Source organism: Manacus vitellinus, unplaced genomic scaffold (assembly GCF_001715985.3).
Source record: "Manacus vitellinus isolate BGI_N305 unplaced genomic scaffold, ASM171598v3 scaffold_7_pilon, whole genome shotgun sequence".
Lineage (NCBI taxonomy): Eukaryota > Metazoa > Chordata > Aves > Passeriformes > Pipridae > Manacus > Manacus vitellinus.
This window is the reverse complement of record NW_021940813.1, coordinates 27855949-27879997: the sequence shown is the minus strand read 5'-3', so window position 1 is coordinate 27879997 and position 24049 is coordinate 27855949. Positions and strand designations below refer to the sequence as shown.

Sequence of the window (24049 nt, the reverse complement as noted above, 5' to 3'; positions counted from 1 at the left end):
ATTAACTCGACCTAGGATTTTCCTCTTTGAAAAATGCCTGTACTTTGCCCAGTGATACTTGTATTCCTGGTCAGTCACTTTTAACTTCTTAATTTTCAGTGAGTGGCAGAATGGATCTGGGAGATTAGTAGACCAAAATGAAAGGTAAAGCACTGTGATTTTCTTGAAGACTTTATTAAAAATTACATCCCAAGAGATGATTGTATGAGGAACATATCACATTAACTCTGGCTCTGTCTTACCTAAGAAAAGCACAAGGAACACAGAGAACTGCTGAACACATTAAGATTTTTGAACAAAAACCTCTGTGCTTTGTATGTGTGCCTTGCAAGTAGCTGCTATGAAACTGAATATGACATCTGGAATTCTGATCCAATATGTTGACACAGTTTTCATGAAGAGGCCTGTTTACTCCTGTATTTAATAGCAGGTGTATGGGGTGGAATTAGAAGGATGAAATATCTTCTGGTTTGAGGCTTTCTGGACAAACTAGGCCCATGTGCCATTTTTATTATTTTTTAAAAGAAAAGTCAAAATCTGCCACACAATCTTCCTGTGGTGTTGCTGTTCTGTTATTGTTACATTCTCATCCACTTTCTGACAGCAACAGTTTGGTTTTCTTGAGTATCTAATGTGCTTAAGTAGCCCTCAGTAGCTTATATGATATTCACAAAGGACAGGTGATCTGCAACTAAAACTGGGAAAACCCCAAACCACGTGTATATGTTTGCAGAGTATTTCCAAAGCCATGCTGTGAATTTCTGTAAGTTCTTCAGTTCTTCTTTTCAAGTGGGAAGAGGCTCTTTGGGACACCTAAAAGAAGGTTGAAAAGCTGGAAGCAAGAAGAGCAGGGACAGGAACATAATAGGTGACAAAGCACTAGATACGTTTCAGGTACGCTGTGGAATTGTGTGTGACTTTATGCCTTCAGTGATTCCAAATATAAGAGCATTTTACTTTTTGTTTTCCTTGAAATTTGCTATTATTTTCCAAGATCTCTTTTCCCAAGTGTGACTAGTGAAGATCTAATCATATTATTATATAAAGTTAAAATCCATACAGTTCATGGCAGCAAATCTCTCTAAAACATAAGAATTTGCATTAAACACAACTTAAAAATACTACCAGACCATTTTAAGGCTGAACTATGGAAAGAAAGGTTTCAACTCACTTGCTCCATCTGTGTTCTCTTTCAACCTGATCAGTGCCAGTCTAACAGAGGAAAAGCCTGCTTCTGCTTGACGGCATTTTTGCTTCCCAACTTTCTCTTTGTTCACAGGCCTTGTGTTAATTCTCCAAGAGCTCACAGTTCTCTCTCTCCTAACACATAAAGCTTGTTTATTTAATAATTTACAGTAAGCTCCACAAAATAGGGATAGCTATAGATCTACAGGTATGGTATTGGATATTCTATTTCCACTGAAAATTTAGCCTCTTGGCCAAAACATTGAGACACTTTTTAAGAACCAGAGTTTTGTTCAAGAAGACTACATTTTATGAACAAAAGACATCTGTTAAAAATGCCTAGGTTAATGTTAGAAATACAAGGTATAGCAATGTAGCACAATAATTTTTTTTTACTTTAATCCCAGAGTTCAAAGCCTCTGTATTACTCACTGTCTAAATTTATAAATTTAATAAACACACAGACATGTGAGTGTATATATATAGAAGCACAATGAAATATATTGCATTGATTGTGTACTGCAAAAATAGCCATGAAAATGTGTCCAAGCTAATAAAACCAAATTAATAGAATGCAAATAAGTTTTGACTAGGAAGCAAATTTTTCCGTGGAGATATCGTTAAAATTTTATTTTTAGTTAAAAAACAACAGCTTTTACTAACAGTTTTAATTTATATACTCATCTTAGATTTCAGTACATTCTTCAGCCTGACAGTATCTGTGTTTGAATCCTAGGCCTTCAACTTCATATAATCAAGCTTGTTTTGGTACTTTGCTAGTTTTTTATGTAGTACCTATGAAGAAAGTTTCTTTTCATGAGGTTAGGGCATACTGCTTATACCTTTACAAAAAAACACAGAAAAATAGTGTGTACCTAAGGTCCATGGCTTTATTAACTGGTTTTTAAAAGGCTATATAAAATCTAAATTATTTGTACTTCTATACACCAAATTTTTCACTTGTCAAAAGTAATTTGTTTCTTTGACTTACAAATAATGCTAAATCTTCCTAAGAAGAAAAATGTCTATAAAGAAATGAAGCATTTAAGAAGAAAAATACAGATGGTTTATTTAGCAGCCAAATTGTCATAAAACAATATAAGAAGCAGAGCTCAGTTAGCTCCCTTTTTTTAAACATTCTAATCTTTTAAAAGCCCACATTTTAAAGAGAAGACAGATAAAAATTTTAATTAAGTGGTCTAATTATTTATTAATTGCTTATATCTTAATTAATTAAGTGCTTATCTCCTAATCAGGAAAAACAAAGCCAGAAGTATTAGAAGGACACACAGAGAATTTCTGGCAACTATTGCTTGAGAAAGAGAACAGAACGAGGAAAAAAATGCAGAAAGGCTGTCTTGAACTGCACTGTTCAGAAACTTTTTCTTTCATATAAAATTACTAGGAAAACATTCATCTACAAGAACTGGGGGCAAGTGTGTGCGTGGGGGTGATGTGGTGTGTAGAAGGACATGAAGAAACTCCTGTTCCTGTTGCAGAAGGGCTGTGAGGTGCTGAGAAAGGTGCTCTGAAAATCTGTCAACTTTTCCAGTTAAGCTCAGATGTAGAAACGAGAATGCTACTTTAAATACATGGAGTAACACCTCAATTAATGGAATAATCTAGAGGAGCCAATACACATTATAGAGGCAAGCCTTTTAAAAGCACTTGATCGTGTAAGACAGATTTTTGTTTCTAACTTTTTCTACAAGCATCCAGGCATTGCAAAAAAACCCATGAAGTTTTCGAAAGCAGCTAGGAGCAACAGGAGGCATCATCAGTATCAACTGTGCTTCTGAGAGAAGGTGAAGCACAGTGATTCCCTGGAGAATCTTTGGTGGTTAAAGCTGCTTCAAACCTTGCCTTTTCTTGGATACTCAGGGAGGGCACCAAAGTGAAACAGGTAGGATGTTTGAGAGAAGTTATTTAGAAGGCAAGTTGTCTCACCTAATTTTTGCAGCAAAGAATTAGGCACCAATCTAAAGTCATTAGCTACACTGCCTCTTCAGTGAAGGGAGAGAGGCAAGTAATATTAATTACTTTAAAAACTGGAATGGGATGAATCTCCTGGAGGAATTTTCTTCACTTAAAAGGGAACCTTAATGACTTAAAGCTTTTATATACTTAGGATCAGGTGCAGTTAATTTGCTCCTTTCAAACTAAATAGCACTTCTAGAGGAAGAGAAAACCAGGTGAGCAGTAGACTAAGTGCAGAGAAGAAAGATCAAGTATCAGAAAACCTAAATGAAGGCAAGAAGCTGAAGAAAAAGAAGAAAACAAGAACATTACATAGGGACGAACTACTACAGGTATTGAGTTTAATTTCTAGCTGCTTGGAAAATGTTGGTGCAGGAGTATTATGTGTGCATGAGATGACACTTTAAATATTTTAATTACTTCCACTAGGAACTGCACAGAGATAATTAACACAGTAGACAATGTAAGGTTGTATTACAACCAACTATTTCCATTATCTTTTATCCAAAAGCCACTTTTAAGGAAACATACATCAATAAAATGCTATTAATAACATTTAGAACCTTGTTAAAATGTGTAATGTGTTACATTATTAGCAGGTGAAAGTAACAAGCTTTTAAGTACTCTAGACCAGTCACAGCACAGTATAAGGAACACTCACTGCTTCCTTTGTAGTACTTTTCCATACAAGTGATAGTTACAGCTGGCACATTGTTTTTACTTTAGGATCGGAAAAAAACATTAATTAGCTGTTCCTCAAGATAAATATCTAAACCATTACATAAGAATAGCTGGTTCTCTTCATACAAGTGAGCTGAGCAATAAAGGAAAAATCAGAGTTTGAAACACAATCTTAAAGCTAGTTTGCAGATTTACTTCAAATGAGGACCCACCAATTTCCTGTGCTACTTGAAAAAGGCATCATTTTTTCTTTTTAGTCAAGGGTTCTTGGTACAAACATACCTGAATTTCTTGCTTAATATTAGAGAGATGCTCCTGTAACCTGTCATTCTCCTGAGCTAATGATACTCTGTTCTTGTTGGTCTGTGTGAGTTCTTTGTTGGTTTCTTATAGCTGGTGATGCAAACTGGTGATATCCTCCTCACAGATGGAGAGCACTTCAGCAGATGTCCTATGCAGCAAATAAAAAATTGTTCAGGTATGACACTACTGCCCAATCAAATACAAATGACAGCTTTTCCAGTGTTAAAGTTTTCAAGTCAGGAAAGAAAGCTGTAACATTTTGATATTAATTTGAGTAAAAGAAATTTCTACATTAGTACATCCTATGATTCATTTTTTTATTTAATGCTATAAATTAATCACAATTTGATAATAATGTTGACATTTCTTACTTTGTGGAATGCTCCAACTCAGAAATCAGAATCTTGAAATCTGAAATTATTTTCTCCTGGAAAAGAAATACAGAATTAAAATAAACCTCTCACCACTCCTCAGTATAAATGGAAGAAAAAAACTGAGCAATATTATTTATATCTCTTTTTATTCAACTAGCTGATTATTTTAACTATTTAATGCAAAATGGATTGTGATTTTCCAAGCTTCATCATGTACTATTTAGATTTGGAAATTCTTTTCTTTTTTTTAATTTGGGAAACAAAAGAACAAATGATATCTGAGTGAAAGCCCTGGCTGGTCTGGATGGTTGTGAAGGGCTGTTAGAAATCCTGATTCCAACTCTGCCCCCTGAAAGAAAAGCTGTCCATATAACCCTTACATTCTCACAGTATTGAGAATGTAAGGGTTATATGGACCCAGGGCTGACACATTCTTGAGGGAACTGGTGGATGAAGTGGCTAAGCCACTATCTGTCATATTTGAGAAGTTGCAGCAATCTGGTGAAGTTCCCACTGAATGGAAAAAAGAAAGCATAAATTCCCCATTTTTAAAAAGGGAAACAAGGAAGACCCAGGGAACTGCAGGCCAGACAGTCTCACTTCGGTACCTTGGCAAGATCATGGAGCAGATCCTCCTGGAAACTATGCTAAAGCACATGGAAAACAAGGAAGTGACTGGTGACAGCCAACATGTCCTTCCCTAAGGACAAATCGTGCCTGGCAAATTTGGTGGCCTTCTACATAGGGGTTACAGCAGTGGTGGATGAGGGAAGCGCAACTGATGTCATCTAGCCAGACTTGCGCAAAGCATTTGACACTGTCCCACACAACATCCCTGTCTCTAATCTGGAGAGATGTGGATTTGACAGATGGACCATTTGGTGGATAAGGAATGGGTTGGATGGCTGGACTCAAAGTGTTGTCACTCAGCATCCAAGTGGAGACCAGTGGTGTTCTTCGTGATCGGTGTTGGGACTGGTGCTGTTGAACATCTTCATTGGTGATATGGACACAGACTGAGTGAAGAAAGGATCAAGAGCAGCCCTGGGGAGAAGAACTTGGGGGATTTGGGGGCATTTGAGGGTGGGAAGCTAAACCTGACCTCGCAATGTGTGCTGTCAGACCAGAAAGCCAACCACATCCTGGGCTGCATCAAAAGCAGCGTGACCAGCAGTTTGAAGGAGGTGATGCTCCCCCTCCACTCTACCCTCATGAGACCCCACCTGGAGCACTGCATCCAGCTCTGAGACCCCCAACTCAAGAAAGACACTGACCTGTTGGAACAAGCCCCAAGGAGGGCCATGAAGATGATCACAGGGATGGAGCACCTCTCCTATGAAGTCAGGCTGAGAGAGTTGGGGTTGTTCAGCCTGGAGAAGAGAAGAATCTGGGGAGACCTTACAGCACCTTCCAGTACCTAAAGGTGGCCAACAAGAGAAATGGGGAGGGACTTTTCACAAGTGCATGTAGTGATAGGACAAGGGGGAATGACCTAAAACTGAAGGAGAGCAGGTTTAGATTAGATATTAGGAAGAAATTCTTGACTGTGAGGGTGGTGAAACACTGGAACAGGTTGCCCAGAGAGGCTGTGGACTCCCCATCCCTGGAACTGTTCAAGACCAGGTTGGATGGAGCTCTGAGCAACCTGATCTAGTGGAAGGTGTCCCTGCCCATGGCCAGGGGTTGGAACTAAATGGTCCTTAAGGTTCCTTCTGACCCATCCATAACTCTGTGTTTTCCTTGAGCCGGGTGTTCTACGGGACAGAAGCCAAGCAGCTGTGATGAACATACCAACTTCTGGTACAGTACCAGCATAACAGCTTACCTAAACAGCTGTGTGCAGCAGGCATGCAGTCTCTGCACTTTTGTGCTCTTAAATCTTGCTTTCAAAGATTATCATAATCCTCGTTTTCCCCACAGGTGTATCTGACTGAAATTCTAGAGGCAAAACAAAATCAGAGGTTAGAAAAAATCCTAAAAATTATTAAAAAAAAGATGCATTGTAAAATCTTGTACAAAGTTATCAGTAAAAGCATTTTCCCCATTAATTCTTATATAAATATTTATAAACACTCCCTTTAAAGAAATTTTAATTATTTCTCTACTTGGTTTCATCTTGGGAGGTTTTTGAATAACTCTTATCTATGAAAATTCAACTTTCAGTATCAAGTTTATGACTTAGAGCACAGTTCCTCAATAAACATTACTAAAGTCAAGAAAAGGTGTTCATATTTCTTTTTGGTTTTAAGTACAAACAAATACTGAGTGAGCAGTTGCTGCTATACCTTTTTGAATGGCTTTTTCGTTGGGGGAGGGAGTTGAGCTAAGCTTCTCCTTAAGTGACACAACATTTTCTCCACACCTTGACAGATAAAAAGATGACTTCCTCAAATAATACTTCAATTCTTAATGGCTATTTGGAGATGGAAACAGGGAGGTGGGTGGGCATAATAAATTGGCATTCTTGGGCAATACCACCTCCCATTGTTGGTTTGAGTGGAATTCTTCGGTTTTAGAGCACCTTTAACACAAACCTCCCATCTGCACACGTGACACAGGCCTCATCCGTGATTAATGTGAAAGCCTCAGAGGAAGGCAGGGAAAGGCAGCACAAGCAATGCTTACAGGTCAGAAGACTTCAGAGACAAAGCCAAGCAGCCAAGTCTCGTTAATCCAGCCCCAGGAGAGAGATGGGTATTCTGAAACTGCCACAGCTGATCAACTGGGACTGACTGTGAGCTCAGGCAGCTCAGCTGAACACCTCTGCTCTAATTAGGTTCATCTCTTTCAGAAACTAATATCCAAGGAGACACGTTTACAGATGAAAACTCCAGCAACTGCAATACAATCTCTCTGGCTTGACAAGAACAAAACAAGTGTTAGATAAGACTGATTTAATCTTGTGGAAATAGCCTTCTTTGAGTTAAATCTTATCTTCTATCCAAAACCCATCTAATCTGCATATGTATTTGTAAAATTATGTACCAGTTGTATCTTCCAGAATAAATATCACCCTTAACATCACACTTGTTTCTTGACAGTGTCAAGCATTAGCTTCACACATATGATAAAACACCAGTCTGAACTCATTCCTGATTTTTAATGCCAGGATTGACATATTAACTGGTTTGCAGACATTGTAAAGTTAAAATGTCATGGTATTACAAGGCTAATTGTGCTTTTCTTTATTCCGTCAACAAAATCATATGAGAGAGACTACCTCTTACATCTTCTTATGTCCAAGAAAGATAGCAGTTCTTATTTACAGTACCTCTAGCTGCATATCTCTTCTTGGAATAGCACAGACAGGGACAGGAAGATTGGTGCCTTTGAAGAAAGTGATGTGAAAAGGGTAAGGGGACCATGTGAGTCCTCTGACTCCTACTGCCTGCTTCTGTCGGGCGTGGATATAAAGAGTCTTTGAAAGAGGCTGCTTTAGGTCGTCCCAAAGTCAAGCTGAGAAATCCAATGAAACTCACTCTCTTCCCTGTTAGCCACTAGAACAGGTTTTATATTCTGCAGACAGTGTCAGGTGAATGATGGGGGTTTTTGGCAAGCAACCACTATAAAGCACTCACGAATAGAGCTCACCTTTTCAGATATTAGGTGTGAGTAACACCTCAGAAATACAATCCCCACCCAAAGAGAAGAAATTGGAAGATTTTAACTTCCAGAAAAAGAGCAAGAGAAACAAGTCTCTTTCTTTTCCTCACCGCATTCTGGATTTATTGTAAGTCTTTCTTTTGGATTTTGGTATGGTGGAGACCATCAGAGACTCTGCATTATCATGTTTATCTCCAAAAGAGATGCAAAAAGAGCATTTCAGGTTTTCATAACTTTAATTATGAAGAATAATAAGAATTTTATTATGAAGAATAAAAAATTATTCTTTATGAAAGTTCATTTTAGGTGTGAAATTAGACATTTTTAATTAGTTTTGCTCTGGTATGTCTAAGGTATCCTCTAAGAGACATATGGTGAGTTCTCTCTTATATGTTTATGTGGGTTAATGTTGTGCACAGCAGTTACTGTGCTTTTTGTATACCAAACAACACATTCTTGATCAAAGAAGAAATGAAATTAATACACAGGATTGTTTTCAAAAGCAAAAATAACAATTGCTGTATTTTGCAGATGTGATTTATACACTAGTAGTTGAGACATAAAAAATGTATTTAAAAGTCCAATCCAGAAGAAATAAATAAATAAATCATGGTGTGCATTTCGAAATTCATATTTTTTGCTTATTGTCAGAATATTTACAATTATCTTGCTGGGTTTGTCTTCCACAATAGCCACTTTTCAGGAAAGGCATTTATTGTTCATGTGTATTGTACCCTTCAGCATATCAGAAACAGACCCTTGATGTTTTTACACTTCCACCTAGTATTCTGCACACTTTACTTTTTTTTAGCACATTGTGCTTCTAACTATGGAAACATTTTTTAACTAGAAAAACACGTAGTGTAACAGCTCAAAGTAGGTTTTTAGTGTCACCCTGTGGCAAAATGACACATTGCAAATTTCCAAGAATCAATTGCCAAAATGGAAACAAATGGTCCCACATTTTGTTTGGTTTTTTGTAACATCACAAGTCTCACAAGATGCATTTCCCTACTTCGGACCAGTGTCACAGTGCACGGGTTCACTTCTGCATTTTGCCAACTACTTCCAAAGTTGATTTTCCAATATTCAGAAGTACACATGCCTTTTGCCCTGTGCATTACTGAATAGCTCACCCCAGTGAAAAGTTATCACCAGTCTAATTTAGCAAGAAGTTATGTCTATTGCAAATCACTTAAAATAATTCACAACTTTTTTTTTTAATATGACAATACAATGTTCCAAGTGCTGGGACACACATTACATCAAGATTCTTTTAGAGTCTGTTTCTCCCACTAATCACCACCAGCACACATGTGGTGATGGTTTCTTACTTTTTATTTGCCCTACTACACCCACACAGCCCTTTTAAGTGTTTGGTAAGGACTGTCATGCTCTTAATTAATCAGTACTTCAGTAGGAAATAACCCCAAACTTATGTCTTTAATCTTGGAAGTCTTTCATCCTTATCCACCTTATTTTCTCCTTCACCTTTCAGGGAATATAGTTGTTATGATACTGTTAGTTCAACTAGAAGGTTAAGGCAATTCAGGCCACATCATAAACAGTTTTCTTTACTGGAAAAGCAAATACAGGAGCACCCAGTTACACACCCAAAGCCAAACTGCTTCCTCAAGTAATCTCACTGTTTCACCTGAATATCAATTTGGCATTTCTTTGAAAGTCATCTATTCCTAAAACTAGAAAAAAGAAAAATTACTTAGCCCTAACTACCTGTTCAAGAGGGATAGCCTATGTGAATTCTCACAACCCACTGTATAAACTTTTCTCTCTACAGTTCCTTCATGTCTTGGTACTCCTATATTAAGGCAGAGAGGAAGACAAAAGCATGCAATGTATCCTTTATAAATACACATACACCAGAAAGAGATATACAACACATATTTGCCCATAGGGATACTACTGCAGCTAAAAAAGTTCAGCTAGCATTGAACATTGTCCCACAGTGTATGCTTAAGTACAGACAAGAGCTCTTGACAGTTAAGGTCTGGTAGACTTTAAGAATGGCTTAAACCAATGCAAATCTGGAGACAATTTGCTGCGTGAAATACATCTACAGTTACTTAGTTTTTGATCACTTCCAGCTTGTTAATGAATTACACTATCAACATTTAGTTTCCATATCTTCCTAAATCCCATGGAGAGTTTCTGCCTATGTCACAAGCCTCTGTACATTTGTATTAACTCCTTCAGCCTCCTTGTGAACCCGTGAAAGCTGCTAGCACCCACAACAACCTGTGGAGAGAAATTGCGCAGCTGGGCCTGGCAAGAAGAATCATCCATTTTATCCGTTGTGCATTGGCCTCTTGTTGGCATGACCCTGTAAGTATTACTGACAATGCCTGTAAGTATCTGAAGGGAGGGTGCCAAGAGGATGGAGCCAGGCTCTTCTCAGTGGTGCCCAGCAATAGGACAAGACGCAACAGGCAGAAACTGATGCACAGAAAATTCCGCCTGAATATGGGGAAGAATGTCTTTATTGTATGGGTGACTGTGCACTGAAACAGATTGCCCGGAGAGGTTGTGGAGTCTCCCTCGCTCAGATATTCAGACCCGTCTGGGCACAATCCTGTGCCACGTGCTCTAGGATGACCCTGCCTTGAGCAGGGAGGTTGGTCCAGGTGACCCAGTGTGGTCCCTTCCAACCTTTCCCATTCAGTGATTCTGTGACCCATCATTCCCGCTTTTTCCCAGCTCCCTCCCGCTGCACAGTGCCATGGCTGCGCTGCGACAGGCAGGACATCAGCAATCCCCGAGCGGCACGATCCCGCTCACAGCTCTCCGCCCCCATCCCTTCCCCAGCTCCACGGCGGGGCAGCGCCCGCCCCCAGCACCTCTCACCCCGGGGAAGCGGAAGGCGCTCGCGAGGCCACCGGCTCCAAGGACGCCGCCGGCTCCAAGGAGCCCGCGGGAGCAAGGGGCTGCGCTCCCGCCGTGAGTAGACGAGGGTGTCCGGCGGGCGAGGGCGCGCGCCTCGGAGGCAGCCGCCGGGGCCGAGGGGACACCGCGCCAGGAACCCCGGGGGGAAAAAAGCCAAAAAAACCCTAACAAAGCTAGACTACGCGAAGTAAAACCGCATTAGGAAGGCTCTGTTGAGTGAGGGGAAAATACACATTCCGTCTCTTCCTTTGGTCTTTTAGGCACCAGGGACTGCGAGGAGCAGCTACTCTGACACCCCCGGATGTTTTCGGGAAGCTCCCGACAGGACTTGAGCGGCATCACCCGGAGGAGTACCATGCCTTGGAACTGGCATGCTGCCGTGGGAAGAGCATGACTGCGTCATGCCTGCCTCTAGCATTTCATTTCTGCCGCATCCAGCTTTAGCAGAGTGGATATTCCTTCCATCCGCTGTCCAGTTATTAAAAACATGGTACTCCAGCCATCGTTAAAGAACTGCTTTCGGCTGTCCTGCGTCCTCAGGACTCCAAAAGCTGGCTTCAGGAGCACAGCTAGTGGAGCCCTCATTATCCAGTCTGTTTCTAATGACGTTTACCAAAATCTAGCTGTGGAAGACTGGATCCACGACCACATGGATTTAGAGAAGCGACAGGTCCTTTTCCTTTGGAGAAATTCCCCTGCTGTGGTAATAGGGAGACATCAGAATCCCTGGCAGGAATGCAACCTCAGGCTGTTGAGGCAAAAAAATATAAAACTAGCCAGGAGAAGAAGTGGAGGAGGGACAGTTTACCATGACCTCGGTAATATCAATTTGACTTTCTTCACAACCAGAAAAAAATACGAGCGAATGGAAAACCTGAAACTGGTTGTTAAGGCACTGAAAGCCTTGCGCCCCCAGTTAGACATACATGTCACTGACAGATATGACATCTTGCTAGATAGGCACTACAAAATCTCAGGTACTGCTGCAAAGCTGGGAGGGACAAGTGCTTATCACCACTGTACTTTACTCTGTAATGCAGATAAGTTTGTTTTATCTTCTGTGCTAAAAAGTCCTTATAAAGGGCTAAAGAGCAATGCCACTCCTAGTGTGCCTGCCTCAGTGAAAAATCTCTTTGAAGAGGATCCTAGTTTAACTTCTGAGATGCTCCTGGATGCCATTGCTAAGGAATATGCTACACAACACCAAATAGATCATCATATCACCTTAATAAACCCAGCTGATGAGACTCTGCTTCCTGGAATTAATAATAAAACTAAAGAACTACAAACCTGGGAGTGGGTGTACGGAAAGACACCAAAGTTCAGCATTAGCACTTGTCTTAACATGGCCTATAAAGATTCTCTTCTTGACATTAAAGTAAATATGGATGTAAAGCATGGAAGGATTGAAGTCTGTAACATTGATCTGCCGGAGCAGTGGCTGCCACCAGCACTGTACAGCAAACTGGTCAAGAGCCTTACTGGCAGTAAGTTTTGCCCAAATGAAACTACAACACTAGTGACAACATTGCTAAGAGTGTGTCCACAAGACGATGAGTTGCACAGCAGGTGGAATCTACTATGTGAGAATATGATAATGCTAATGTGACTTGCATTTTGAAAATGTAAGTTAAACTTCTGTTGCTTTTTTATTTAATGTATTAAAAACAAAATTAAAGCTGAATTTTTCTCTTACTAGTCAAACTGTTTGATCTTGTGCTTTTGTTTTATATTACAATTAAATTTCACACTGCCTGCACCCGATGTTCCCAAACTGTAGGATGTAAGCCACTGCTGACAAGAAATCATTGCTGCTTAAATCAGAAATGGTGCGGGCATCCCAAATTGGCCCTGTAGGAGAGGAGGTACAAATGGCTGGCAGAGATGGGATGGGGTAGGTGAAAACTGGTGCTTTGCTGCTGCACTGGATGCCCCAGCCTGCACCCTGTTCCTTGGGGATTGTAGTCCAAAGGCTGTGTCTCAGCCCCTGAACTGTGTGGAGACGGATGTCCCCTGGTTGAAAGTCCTTTCTTGCAGAATGCTGGTGCCGCTGTGCCTCCACTGTACAAGCATGGTATGTATGCTGAACTCACTGCTGTGTAATGACTCACTTTGACAGTGGATTAGGGCTGGATTAGGGCTTTTTTGTCCATGCATGTGCAAGAGCAGGCAAAGGATTAGGAAATTCAGTGTGGGGGGTTGTGTGATGAGGGCAGGAGAGCTCTGCCTCCTTTGTTCCTACACTGCCTGGCACGAAGCTGGGAGTCCCTGCTGCCTTGGGTACTGGTATCTAAGCTAAACTTTAGGAGATACAGTTGCAAGTACAGATCTGGGAGAAACAGGTTGCCTTATGTTACAACCTAGGAGAAAATTTTCTAGTAAGAGACAATAGCGAACTGAAAATGACAATTTTAATGTTAAATGATAGTTCAATATAAAGTAAAATTATGAGAGAAAGGCTCAAGATATATTTCACTGTTGTTGTGAATAAGCAAAATGCAATTTTGATTAGGTCAGAACAGAAGCACTTTATTACTACAGTTTTAGGAGAGAACCCAGTGCAGCAGTGACAGACTCCACTGATCTGAAGTCTCCAAATGAGGCAGTCAGAGAGTTTATGTACCTTTATATTACACAACTCTTTCTTCACCAAACTGCTCTTGAATAGTAGAGTTAGTTAAATTTGAAGTGGGAGGTTCATCAAGCAAAAAAGCCATAAATTCACCCTGTCAAGGTGTGAGCACATCAAGGTAAATTCCATTCAGCACAATATATAAGCACAACTCAATTTACCTAAGTCTTTTCCCAGAAGGTTAACCAGGCTGGTATGACTTTAAATGAAACCATGGTATCCAGAAATGAGACAGATAGTTACAAAGAGCTTGTTACTAGATGACTTATGTGTTGCCCTGAAGTACCAATACCATTTACTACTTCTGTATATAAGGAAACTGCAGGAAAAACAGAGGTGGATATAAAGTGGATTCAGAAATGCCAGTATCAATTAGGCAACAAACAATCTTGCTATTAATAGGTCAAGATAAATAAGGATCAGTCTGGCCTCAAGAAAGTAAAGGAGCAATGATGTTTATGTTCTTGGGCCTGTCCTAATCACATTTCTGAGCCTGTGGCATGAAGGGAAAGTTGGATGAAAAGTTAGCATAACTATTGGACAAAGACTTAAAAGACTTACAAGTAGGTCTGTAAGGACACACTGATTTCCAGTGTCCTTGTTGTCCATACATAAAACCCTCAGCTGAAGCTCCAGTAAGGATTTCAAACTGTCCCTTACCTTTCTGAGTGGCAGCAGGGGGGTTTCAGCAGGGATCAGTCTGCAGTCCTGCCAGGCCATGCAGAACGTGGGAATCCAAGTCATAGCAGCGCATTCTGTCACGGAATAACTGGAATGCAATTTTGATCAGGTCAGAACACCAGCAGTTAATTAAATAATGCTGCCCAGATGAGACAGCTGCAAATAGTTAAGAAGTGATGTCTGCAAAGGCCTATAAGGTGTTACTGTGTTACTTCCCCACTGACACCTTTAAAAGATGACTGGTTGATCAGCTCTCATGAGGAGGAAATTACAGGGCAGAAGTGACCTACCTTTAGTTAAGGAGTGCAGTATATGGGGGTGAATCCAGCCATCAGCTGGGACTGGTGCTAGGGCTGAGTGACACTCGGCCGAGCCCAGCAGGGAAGGTGGCTTAAGTTCATCTCCACAGATGATGCCAGGGGGGACAGTTCTGGCTGCACAATCCAGGTGATGATCTGACTGCATCAGTGTGAGCAGCAATACAGAAGAATATGGCTTGGAGTCTTTTTCAGAACTGTACTCTCAGATTTCTCTGGTAGTTTGTTGGGTTTTTTCCATTCCTTGATGCCCACTGCTCTTCACACATGGTGTTCCTACTGACAGCACAAGGAACTGTTCAGCGATAAAGGGCTTATAAGTAAAAATTGCAGTGCAGCACCAAGTGGTACGTCACTAAAGGCTTACTTGTACATGTGTACAGATACTGCATATCCGTGGGATCTGCAAGGAAAGCTGTAGTCTTAGCTAGTGAATTATAGTTGAATTAGAAGAAAAAGCTCCTTATTTTGCCTCTGTATGTTTAAAATTGCTGAACTGGGTTAAAAGACACAAAGCTTCCCATTTGGGCAGCTTACTGTATTTACAGTGAGCCTTCTCCCAAACACAGCTGGATCCACGAGGCATTACCCAGCTTCCTTGAATTACTCTGTGCAGCGAAGAAGCCAAACAGATGACTAAAACTACAAATAATAAAAAATATTTTTTATTCCCATTAAAAATAGGCATATATTATACACAAGTGAATAAAATTCACAACAGTGACTAGAAAAGTAGTATCACAGCAGCAAGCCCAGGAGCTTCTATGGAATGTCTGGGGGAACAACTAGTAGCACACAGCTCTGTGGCACATATATTACTCATTTTGCTGATGTGACACTCCAAAGCTGAGACATTACTATGAGAAAGGATAAAGAAGGCAAATCACTGGCAAATTGTGACCCAGAAAATAAGGTAAAGACCAGCTCCATTTCTTCTTGATTTCTGTGGAACAGATTTGTTGTTATAGGCAAGAGGGAAAGAATAGCAGCATTAGATGATAGAAAATAAAATAATAAAGCACATTAAGGAAAGAAAAGTATAATAGAATACATCTATAAACATGCTACTAGGATACAGAGGCCTACTGTATTACAGGAGCAGAAAGCATAAGGCACCTATCAGTCCTGAGGCTAAAAAGATTTTGATGGGACCTGCAAAAGAGGCCACTGCCTGTTTTTCATGTCAGAATACATGACTTTGGTGAATTCTTGCTAAGAAAGAACTCTTGTTTAAGAAAAAAAAGAAGCAGCAGCTCAGGTAATACCTTCTGGTTTCCAAAGGATGAAGGAATGACAAGGAAAGCCTTTGTCTTTACTCCAAATAGCATATTCCTTAGAATCACAGAATACTCTGACCCACAAGGATCATCAAACCCAGCTCTTCAGTGAATGGCCTGTACAGGGATTGAACCCACAGTGTGTTATTAACACCATGCTCTGACGAACTGAGCTATTCAGGGTATCCAACTTTTGGAAGAACTTAAAAATAAATTTTGGTTTTTTTAGGGGACTACTATAGTAGTAGGGAAAAATGCAGTTGAGACTGGCATGAGTAGCCAGTCATTGGACTTTAAAGTCAGAGAATAAGACTGGGAGAAGATCATACATCCTTTCCACACCTAATGCAAAGGATGGAAATCAGGTATATGACCATACATCATGGAATAAAAGAACATATAGGAGTGACAGGGAAGAGAATACAGCTGTTTTCAGCCTTCCTAGTCCAAAATCCATCATGCAGAGACACGTAAGACAACCCTAAAATGACTGTATACTGAACACTAAAACTCTTGTAGGCAAGAGGCTTGGAAAATGGAATGTTAAATTTGGGGTTACCAGTAAAGTCTGTGAAATAAGGTATTACGAGATTGACTAAAACCCACTAGAATAGTAGTCATGACTAGAATACAGGAATTAAAGGAAGTAAATAAGACTGCTTATAAAAGAGGACACGTGGCAGCCCAGCTTCCAGTGTTTCTGAGGTGGTCAATTACAGACATAAGCCCCAAAATTGGCTCCAGACAAAATCAGTAGTAAAAATAGAAATGACAGTAAAGAGGCCTTTGAAAGACAATATTGAGGGTCTGTTACAAAATCAAGATAAAATTTAAACATGGATTGTATTAATTAAGATCACAGAAGAAGTACAGTGAAGGAATTTACAGTTGTGTTTTCTCAGACTGAAAAGCCTCAAGTATTCTTAAACCTATAGATTATAAAAGCTATGCTGCACTAAGTACTTGAAAAAGTTGCTTCTGAGGGTGGACAGCTGGACTCAAGCAACGTCTTCCAGTCTTACATTTTTATGCTTATGAAAACACTTATTAAAAGCAGTCATATCTGATTACATTTTCTTTGTGTGTTTAGTGTGAAAGACATCCACTGTTGTTTCATGACAAGGTCGCAAGTCAAAGTCACAGTATCCGATGCTGAAACGACCCTGCAGAAATTAATAGAATTGACATGGTGAGCAAATACTGTAGAAGAGCTCATTCTAAGTTAATTAAAAAGGTCAAAGCATTTTTACCTGTGGTTTCTTAAAATAATCAAGACCCCTTCCAATCTTAATCATCCATCCATTGTTGAATCTGTTGTAAAAATTCACAAATTTGAACACTATGAGTATGTTGAATAAAAAAATAGTTACATCCACATGATGCACAAGTTTCTTGTTTCAATCACAATTATTTCCTAGTGTCACCGATACCTGTGTCAACCACAGAAGACACAGCATAAAGAGACAACTGATATTATGTTCACAATTAGACAACATGAAACTATGGAGGCTGATTTTAACCAGTGAGGGCCACTGCCTTCTACTTTGTTAACCACAGCTGTAATTAATAGTTGTCTCAAAAGTTAGGGTTAAATAGTTTGACTTCCAATAACTGGAATTTGCTCATTTTTTATATCCTGCACCTGATTTCTCGATCATGTATTGAAGACGAAAATTCAATATTCAGTGTTACTCCATAATTCCTTAATGACTCTTGTATTTCTTCCAATCCACTCATCTGCTGACTCCTCCCACTACCCTGTAAAAAATAAAAATAATGTGGTGGGGTTTGGATTGTTTCTTATTTTAATATATATTCACTTCTGGTCACCTCTTCCTAAACTCACCAACAAAAACTTTTTACAATCAAAGTAGATTTGCAGTTTCAAAGACAGGATAAAGAGCAGACAGATTACAGGTACATTTTCTAAGGGATGTGGAGGAGGAGCTTACTCTCAGCCCTTTGCAACTAGATATGAATTACTATTAAAAATAAGTGCAGTAACAGTTTAAATAAATGCAGTGCTAGTTTGAGAGATTACAGCTCGTTAAAGCCTCTAAAATGACAACTAAATACAGCTGTTGGAAGAGCAAAAAAACCCATATCTCTATAGACGCTTTGCTTTTGATGACATTTTCCACAACAAAACTTTCACAGAAACATCTTTTTGATTTAAGACTCTCCTTACCAAGAATTTGTTAGAGTTATCAGAAAACTCTGAACTTACAAAATTACTTATGTTCAACTATCACATTTTTATTTTTCTCTTAAGTCTGAGTTTTCTGCTGAAATCATCAGAGACTGAGTCTAATAAGTTCTGGTAAGTAAGAACAAGTCTATATTTTTATTTTTTTTTGCATGTGGCATCACCTGCCACATCAGTAGAAACCAAAATCTAGACACTTACCTCATCATAGGAAGTGAGGAGGTGGATTGTTTTCACTTTGCACGGCCCCTTAATTAGCATCTCACAGAATCGTAGAAAGTTATACAACTGTAAAAGTTTTATTTAATTTAGTAACTTGGAATGTCTCTAGTAGCTACATCTGTATTAGTTACACCAAGTATCTACTTGCCTGGTGAACGTGCCTAATGTACGGGTCCTCCACCCAAACCTCAGAAACAACCTCAGTAAGGTACTCATGGAAAAGCTTTTCGTAGCCAAAACCCGTTGCATTTTCCTCTATCCTGATTTGCTTATGGTATTTGCCATCTGAAAAGAAAGCAGGTCTCTGTTTAAGTAACGGTCAGGACATAATTTCTGTGTTAAAACACCTCACCCATCAAACATTTGCATAAGAACAGATACTTAAAAGCGAACGGGGACATCACAGCTCACAGAATCACAGAATGGGCCGGGTTGGAAGGGACCGCAGTGGGTCATCTGGTCCAGCTTCCCTGCTCAAGCAGGGTCATCCCAGAGCACATGGTCCAGGACTGTGTCCAGACAGTTCTTGACTATCTCCAGCGAGAGAGACTCCACAACCCCTCTGAACAGCCTGTTCCAGTGCTTGGTCACTCACACAATAAAGAAGTTCTTCCTCATATTCAGGTGGAACTTCCTGGGCATTGGTTTCTGCCCATTGCCTCATGTCCTATTGCTGGGCACCACTGAGAAGAGCCTGGCTCCATCCTCTTGGCACCCTCCGTTCAGATTTTTATACATACCTTGTTTCTCTTTCTCGATGTGTTTTTTAATGTCTTCGGCTCTGGTCATGTACTCGGAGATCTTCTGCCGGTAGCGGTGCTTTTTTGCCTCATCCTTCGTGGCTGTAACCCATAAAAGCACAGGGGCCATTAAAAAACTCTCCCCAGCACTTCCTGGCCCCGCTCTCCTGGGGAGACACCGCCAGCTGTCCCTCTCTTCTTCCCCGTGTGTCGACGGCCCTCCGCGCCCGACACAGCTCGGGTGTTCCTGGAACCGCCCCCGACCCTGAGGCCGGGGAGCCCCCTCGCCCGGTACCTTTCACCACCTGCAGCAGGAGATCGATGCCCTCCTGGTAACACACCAGCGACTCCTGGAACCGGGATGCCACGTCCAGCTCCACCGCCCGCTTCACCGTCTCTGCCCCGGCCCGCTCCAGCGCGGCGGTGCCATCGCCCCCCGACCGCGACATGGACCAGGACCGGGACGACTACCGGGAAAGGGCAGGGAGCTGAGGGGGAGGATGGAGAGGGGCGGTGTCACACCCTTGTCCTTCCGCCCGCTCGGAACTCAAGTGCCGCGGCGCTGGTGTCCGGCCGAGAGAGGGGTGCGCACCGAAATGGCCGCCGGGGCGGGCCGGGCGGGCCTGGGGCTTGCAGGAGCGGGAGGGTGAGGATGGGGAAATCTGGGGGCGGGATCCTGGGGGGGATCTGGGGCGGATCCAGGGGGGGATCTGGGCGGGATCCAGGGGGGAGTTGGGGGGGATCTGGGGCAGGATCCGGGCTAGAGCTGGGGCACGCAGCCACTGAGAAGGTGGGGATCCAGGTGGGGATCTGAGCTGGGACTCGCAGCCGCCAGGAACATTGGGATCTGTGTAGGGATCTGCGCGGGGAATGGGGCTTGTGGCTGTGTCGTCTGTTTGCGAGTATTCAGAGCTGTAAGGAAAGTGCAGACGAGTTGTGCCCTCCTCTCTTTGCAGCTGCTGGGAAAGAGGATGGAGGGGATGGCGTCCCCAACCTGGGCTCGCTGTCTCTTTACCAGGTCCAGAATTCCAGACTCGGTATGTGCTTCAGTAATTGAGAAACTGAAAAAAGCGGGTGTTAGCCTGCTAAATTTTGTGTTTGCTGCGGTATGACAGATTTCCAGAGACTCTCTGGGATGAGCGAGTTCACAGTGCTCTGGGTGAAGAACTGGCTGAAGGGCAGAGCCCAGAGGGTTGCAGTGAATGGGGTTGCATCTGACTGGTGACAGGGCAACAGCGATGTTTCTCAGGCTTCAGTTCTAGGGCCAAGTCTGTTCAAAATATTTATCAATGATCTGGATGCAGGAGTTGATTGCACAATTAGCAAGTTTGTAGAGAGATCTAGACAGATTGGAACATTGGACAATCATCAGTGGCGTGAAATTTAGCAAGAATAAATGCCAGATACTGCACTTGGTACCAAGTGATACCGGGCACAGGTATAAATGGAGACAGGAGCGGCTGGAGAGCAGTCCTGAAAAAAGGGATCTGGAGGAGCTGGTGGGCAACAGCTCAACAGGAGTCAGCATGGAACACGGGCAGCCAGGGGGGTAAACCCCATCCTGGAGGGCATCAAACACAGCACAGCCAGACAGTCAAAGGTGGTGATTGTCCCGCTGTATTCAGCATTGGTGCAGCCTCACCTCCAGTGCTGTGTGCAGTTTGTGTGAGCCCCCCAATTTAAGAAGGACATGAAGGTCTTTGAATGCATCCAGAGGAGGGCAACAAAGCTGGTGACAGGGCTGGAAGGCATGTCCTGAGAGGAGCAGCTGAGGACTCTGGCTTTGTCTGGTTCAGAGAAAAGGAGGCTCAGAGGTGACTTCACTGCTCTCTGCAGCTTCCTGAGGATGGGAAGCAGAGAGGGAGGTGCTGAGCTGTTCTCCTTGAGATCCAGTGACAGTGTGCATGGGAATGGCTTAGAGCTGCCAGGTTCAGGCTGGACATCAGGAAGCATTTCTTTACTGAGAGGGTGGTCAAAGACTGGAACAGGTTTTCTAGAGAGGTGTTCAGCTGCCCAAGCCTGTCAGTGTTTAAGAGGCATTTGGACAATGCCTTAATAATGTTTTAACTTTTGGTCCACCCTGAAGTGATCAGGAGATGGACTAGATGATTGTTGATAAGTCCCTTCCAACTGAAATATTTTGTCCAGTAAATAATTAAACCAAAGTGATGGGAAGTTTGACTTGCACTTTACATTTTTACATTTACATTTTTGCAAGATACCATCTTGTGTCAGTTCATACTTTTCCTTAAAAGCATTTTTAAACCTGTGGAAAAATGTGCCATGCAGAGGCTGAGCACAGGCTCCCTGAGGAGATGCACGTGAATTAGGTGTTGTGCTGGTCCAGTGTTGTCCATGTGTTTCTGTGAGTCACTATCAGCAAACCATTATAAAGATATATTTGACTTTATGTTATAAAATTTTGTTTCACTTTGTTGGTACTTTGACTGCCTGAAAAGAAAAACATGTAAGAATATTTACCAAGGTTGAAGTATGTTTTAGAGAGTAGCTGACTATAATAATAATTATCAGATATTTAGGAAAAAAACTTCTGGTTTTGTGAACTTTTCATTTTAGGTATTTCAGCCACGGCCTGGAGATCATGAGAAGTATGGAGGTGACCCTGAGCAGCCCCACAAAATCCATGTTATTACCAGAATAAAAAGTGTCATTGGTCGCCCATATTGGGAAAAGAAGATAGTACGTGACCTTGGGCTGGATAAAGTATGATTGTTGTTCTTTGTACTTGTTGTATACATCAGAAATGGAGCATTAAGCTGGTTGGTTTTTTAAGGACCTCAACTTTGCAGTCACAAAACATAATTACATTTATAGCAGCTGAGGGAAATGTTCATGGCAAATGCGCTTTCAAAATATCCCTCTATGGTATTGTGCTGCATGCCTGAGGAGAACTTCACCCTGAGAATTCTGCTAAAATAATAGAAATAGATTTGTAAATACTTTGAATTCAGTTTTCTCTGTGGGTCATGTTATTTAGATATTGCAGGAAGGCAAATAAGACTCGTTTATCAATGAAAAGGCTTTGAAGGCCAAGACTAAGAGTTTGTGTCAAAGATGTGTTTATCCAGGCTTTTCAGGCTAGCTGCACATTGTGCAAAGATTCATCTAGTCAGTGTTATATTACAAAGAATAAAATGTGTGCTTGATCCATTTAATATGTAACTGAAACAAGCAGTTTTGCTCCTAAATTCCTGTATTTACATTTATAGTGTTTTTAACAGCTGGAAGAAAAATGTATTGATAATGGAATGGGAATAAAGCTGAAATTTTCATTTTACTGGAATCAATTTTGATCCAGTTTTGATTTCACATTTATGTTTGTGATGCATGATGGTTCTCTAAATCTTTGCAATTGTGGTTTATATTTTTACTGATAGTGTGAAAAGTTCAGTGAACAGAGATTTGGGATTTGACAACGCATTTGTAAAACCTGTTTTATCCTTTATGTAGGCGCATCAGCCAAGACTGCACAAAAATATCCCTTCCGTGAATTCCAGACTGAAAGTTATTAAACATCTGATAAGGTTTGTTGATTATTTGTTTATTTATTTGCTTATTTGGAACATTTAGTGTAACTCTCTTCTAGTCACAGGACTTCACTAAGCAAACTCTTTTGCCTGTAGAATAAAGCCACTGAAACTGCCCTACGGGTTGCCAACAGAAGAGGAAATACCCGGCACCTTTCTTACACGCAACGGAGAGCTTGTCATTAAACGGCGTCTGAAACCTGTGGAGCAGAAAGAAATTAAGTCGTAAGGTGTGCTGGTTGGATTTAGATTCTATAAAATAAATACTTTAAATTCTGAGTTAAGAGTTTGTGTATGAAATGTAAGAAAATTCTTAACCCTGTCTGGTATGAATGGCAGAGGTGACACTTAAAGAATTGTACGTGTACAGATAGGAAATTCAATGTTGTTAATAGTTGCCTAAAATATTAAATGAATTATAGGCTGTCTGTGTTTTAATTTTGTGACTAGATTGCTGCAGTTTATGGCTAGCTGTAAGAGAACTTTATTTATAAAGTCAGATAAGCAGAGAAGTGAGTAGAATAGAGGTAGCTAATGATGTCGAGGATGTTTCCCAGCTAACAGTAAAGGTTTACAGTGATGATGCAGGACTTCACTTTCACTGCATAAAGGACAGAACTGGAATTGAAAAGCCCTCTGCTTAGTAGTCACAGGAGAATCGACTGGCTATCCACGGAGAGTGTCAGGCATTTGGATGACTTGGTTATCCAGATCTCAGGCTTGTTCCTTAGCAAAGAATATCTCATCTGGCTTCTCCTGTAACTTAAAAAGTACATAAACTCTCCATTTGGACGTAACAGGAGTTATTCATATCTTGGTACGTTGTATAATTTGTCTTCCAGGAAACATGCTATCTCACTTCATATATATTCCCTGATCCTAAGTGTACAATAATAGCCTAAGAGCTGCAGTTTATGTGAACGTTGATGCTTTTCCTGTTCTAAAATTGCAAACTTTAGAAGTCTGGAGCCCCTGAAGCATGACTCTGACACGAGTTAGGAATTACGGGCTGCAAGCTTATAAAAGACTACTCTGTGCGTAATTTTATTTACTGCTGCTGTATCAAATGATAAAAGTAGTTTTCATTCCAGCGAGCCTAAATTCTGTGGTTTAACGCACTGTGAGCCTCTCCACACTAGACACACTGAAAAGGAGTTAATCTTAATGACTGTATGTTGTGAGAAGATCAGAGGGATACAGTCGCTGAAAATGATTGTTTATCCTTTCCTCCTGCTTGCAGAGAAGGGTAAACACCAGTAGGAGTTCGAAGGAGTAGACAGACATATCAGTACAGGGAGATAAAAGCTGGAAGCACTGTGCACAGAAGGAAAAGGATAGGCTACAGTGGCATTGAAGAGTGTAATGGCCCCTACAGGCAGGCTGAAGGCAGAAATTAAAATTT

The 24049-nt window shown here is 41.1% G+C and overlaps 3 protein-coding genes across 4 annotated transcripts; 2 read left to right on the top strand and 1 right to left on the bottom strand.

The window, feature by feature from the left end:
• Window positions 1-11010: 11010 nt before the first annotated feature.
• LIPT1 (lipoyltransferase 1) lies at window positions 11011-12708 on the top strand. The gene is made up of 2 exons (XM_018083982.2): window positions 11011-11078; window positions 11285-12708. Exon 2 carries the CDS (start codon window positions 11512-11514, stop codon window positions 12631-12633), a length of 1122 nt encoding a protein of 373 aa, XP_017939471.1. The 5' UTR covers window positions 11011-11078; window positions 11285-11511; the 3' UTR covers window positions 12634-12708.
• Window positions 12709-14644: 1936 nt separating this feature from the next.
• MITD1 (microtubule interacting and trafficking domain containing 1) lies at window positions 14645-19686 on the bottom strand. Of its 2 annotated transcripts, none has more exons than XM_018084322.3 (7): window positions 19622-19686; window positions 19100-19201; window positions 18508-18644; window positions 18339-18425; window positions 17574-17689; window positions 17182-17242; window positions 14645-17094 (listed from the first exon to the last, which is right to left on the bottom strand). In XM_018084322.3, exons 2-7 carry the CDS (start codon window positions 19146-19148, stop codon window positions 16999-17001), a joined length of 546 nt encoding a protein of 181 aa, XP_017939811.1. In that variant the 5' UTR covers window positions 19149-19201; window positions 19622-19686; the 3' UTR covers window positions 14645-16998. The 2 variants fall into 2 exon arrangements, with proteins under 2 accessions (XP_017939811.1, XP_008932426.1); XM_008934178.4 differs by lacking the exon at window positions 19622-19686 and adding an exon at window positions 19395-19609.
• On the top strand, window positions 19585-22931 carry MRPL30 (mitochondrial ribosomal protein L30). Its single transcript, XM_008934177.3, has 5 exons — window positions 19585-19683; window positions 20056-20136; window positions 21677-21823; window positions 22571-22644; window positions 22744-22931. Exons 1-5 carry the CDS (start codon window positions 19600-19602, stop codon window positions 22874-22876), a joined length of 519 nt encoding a protein of 172 aa, XP_008932425.3. The 5' UTR covers window positions 19585-19599; the 3' UTR covers window positions 22877-22931.
• The last annotated feature ends 1118 nt before the right edge of the window (window positions 22932-24049 follow it).

Coding starts and splice junctions, on each gene's coding strand:
- LIPT1 (XM_018083982.2), top strand. CDS start 11,512: ATGGTACTCCAGCCATCGTTAAAGAACTGCTTTCGGCTGTCCTGCGTC.
- MITD1 (XM_008934178.4), bottom strand. CDS start 19,548: ATGTCGCGGTCGGGGGGCGATGGCACCGCCGCGCTGGAGCGGGCCGGG. Junction 19,202..19,394: donor CCTGCTGCAGGTGGTGAAAG/GTACCGGGCGAG, acceptor TATGGGTTACAG/CCACGAAGGATGAGGCAAAA. Junction 18,645..19,099: donor CATCGAGAAAGAGAAACAAG/GTATGTATAAAA, acceptor CTTTCTTTTCAG/ATGGCAAATACCATAAGCAA.
- MRPL30 (XM_008934177.3), top strand. CDS start 19,600: ATGGAGAGGGGCGGTGTCACACCCTTGTCCTTCCGCCCGCTCGGAACT. Junction 19,684..20,055: donor GGTGTCCGGCCGAGAGAGGG/GTGCGCACCGAA, acceptor CTCTCTTTGCAG/CTGCTGGGAAAGAGGATGGA. Junction 21,824..22,570: donor GTGACCTTGGGCTGGATAAA/GTATGATTGTTG, acceptor TCCTTTATGTAG/GCGCATCAGCCAAGACTGCA.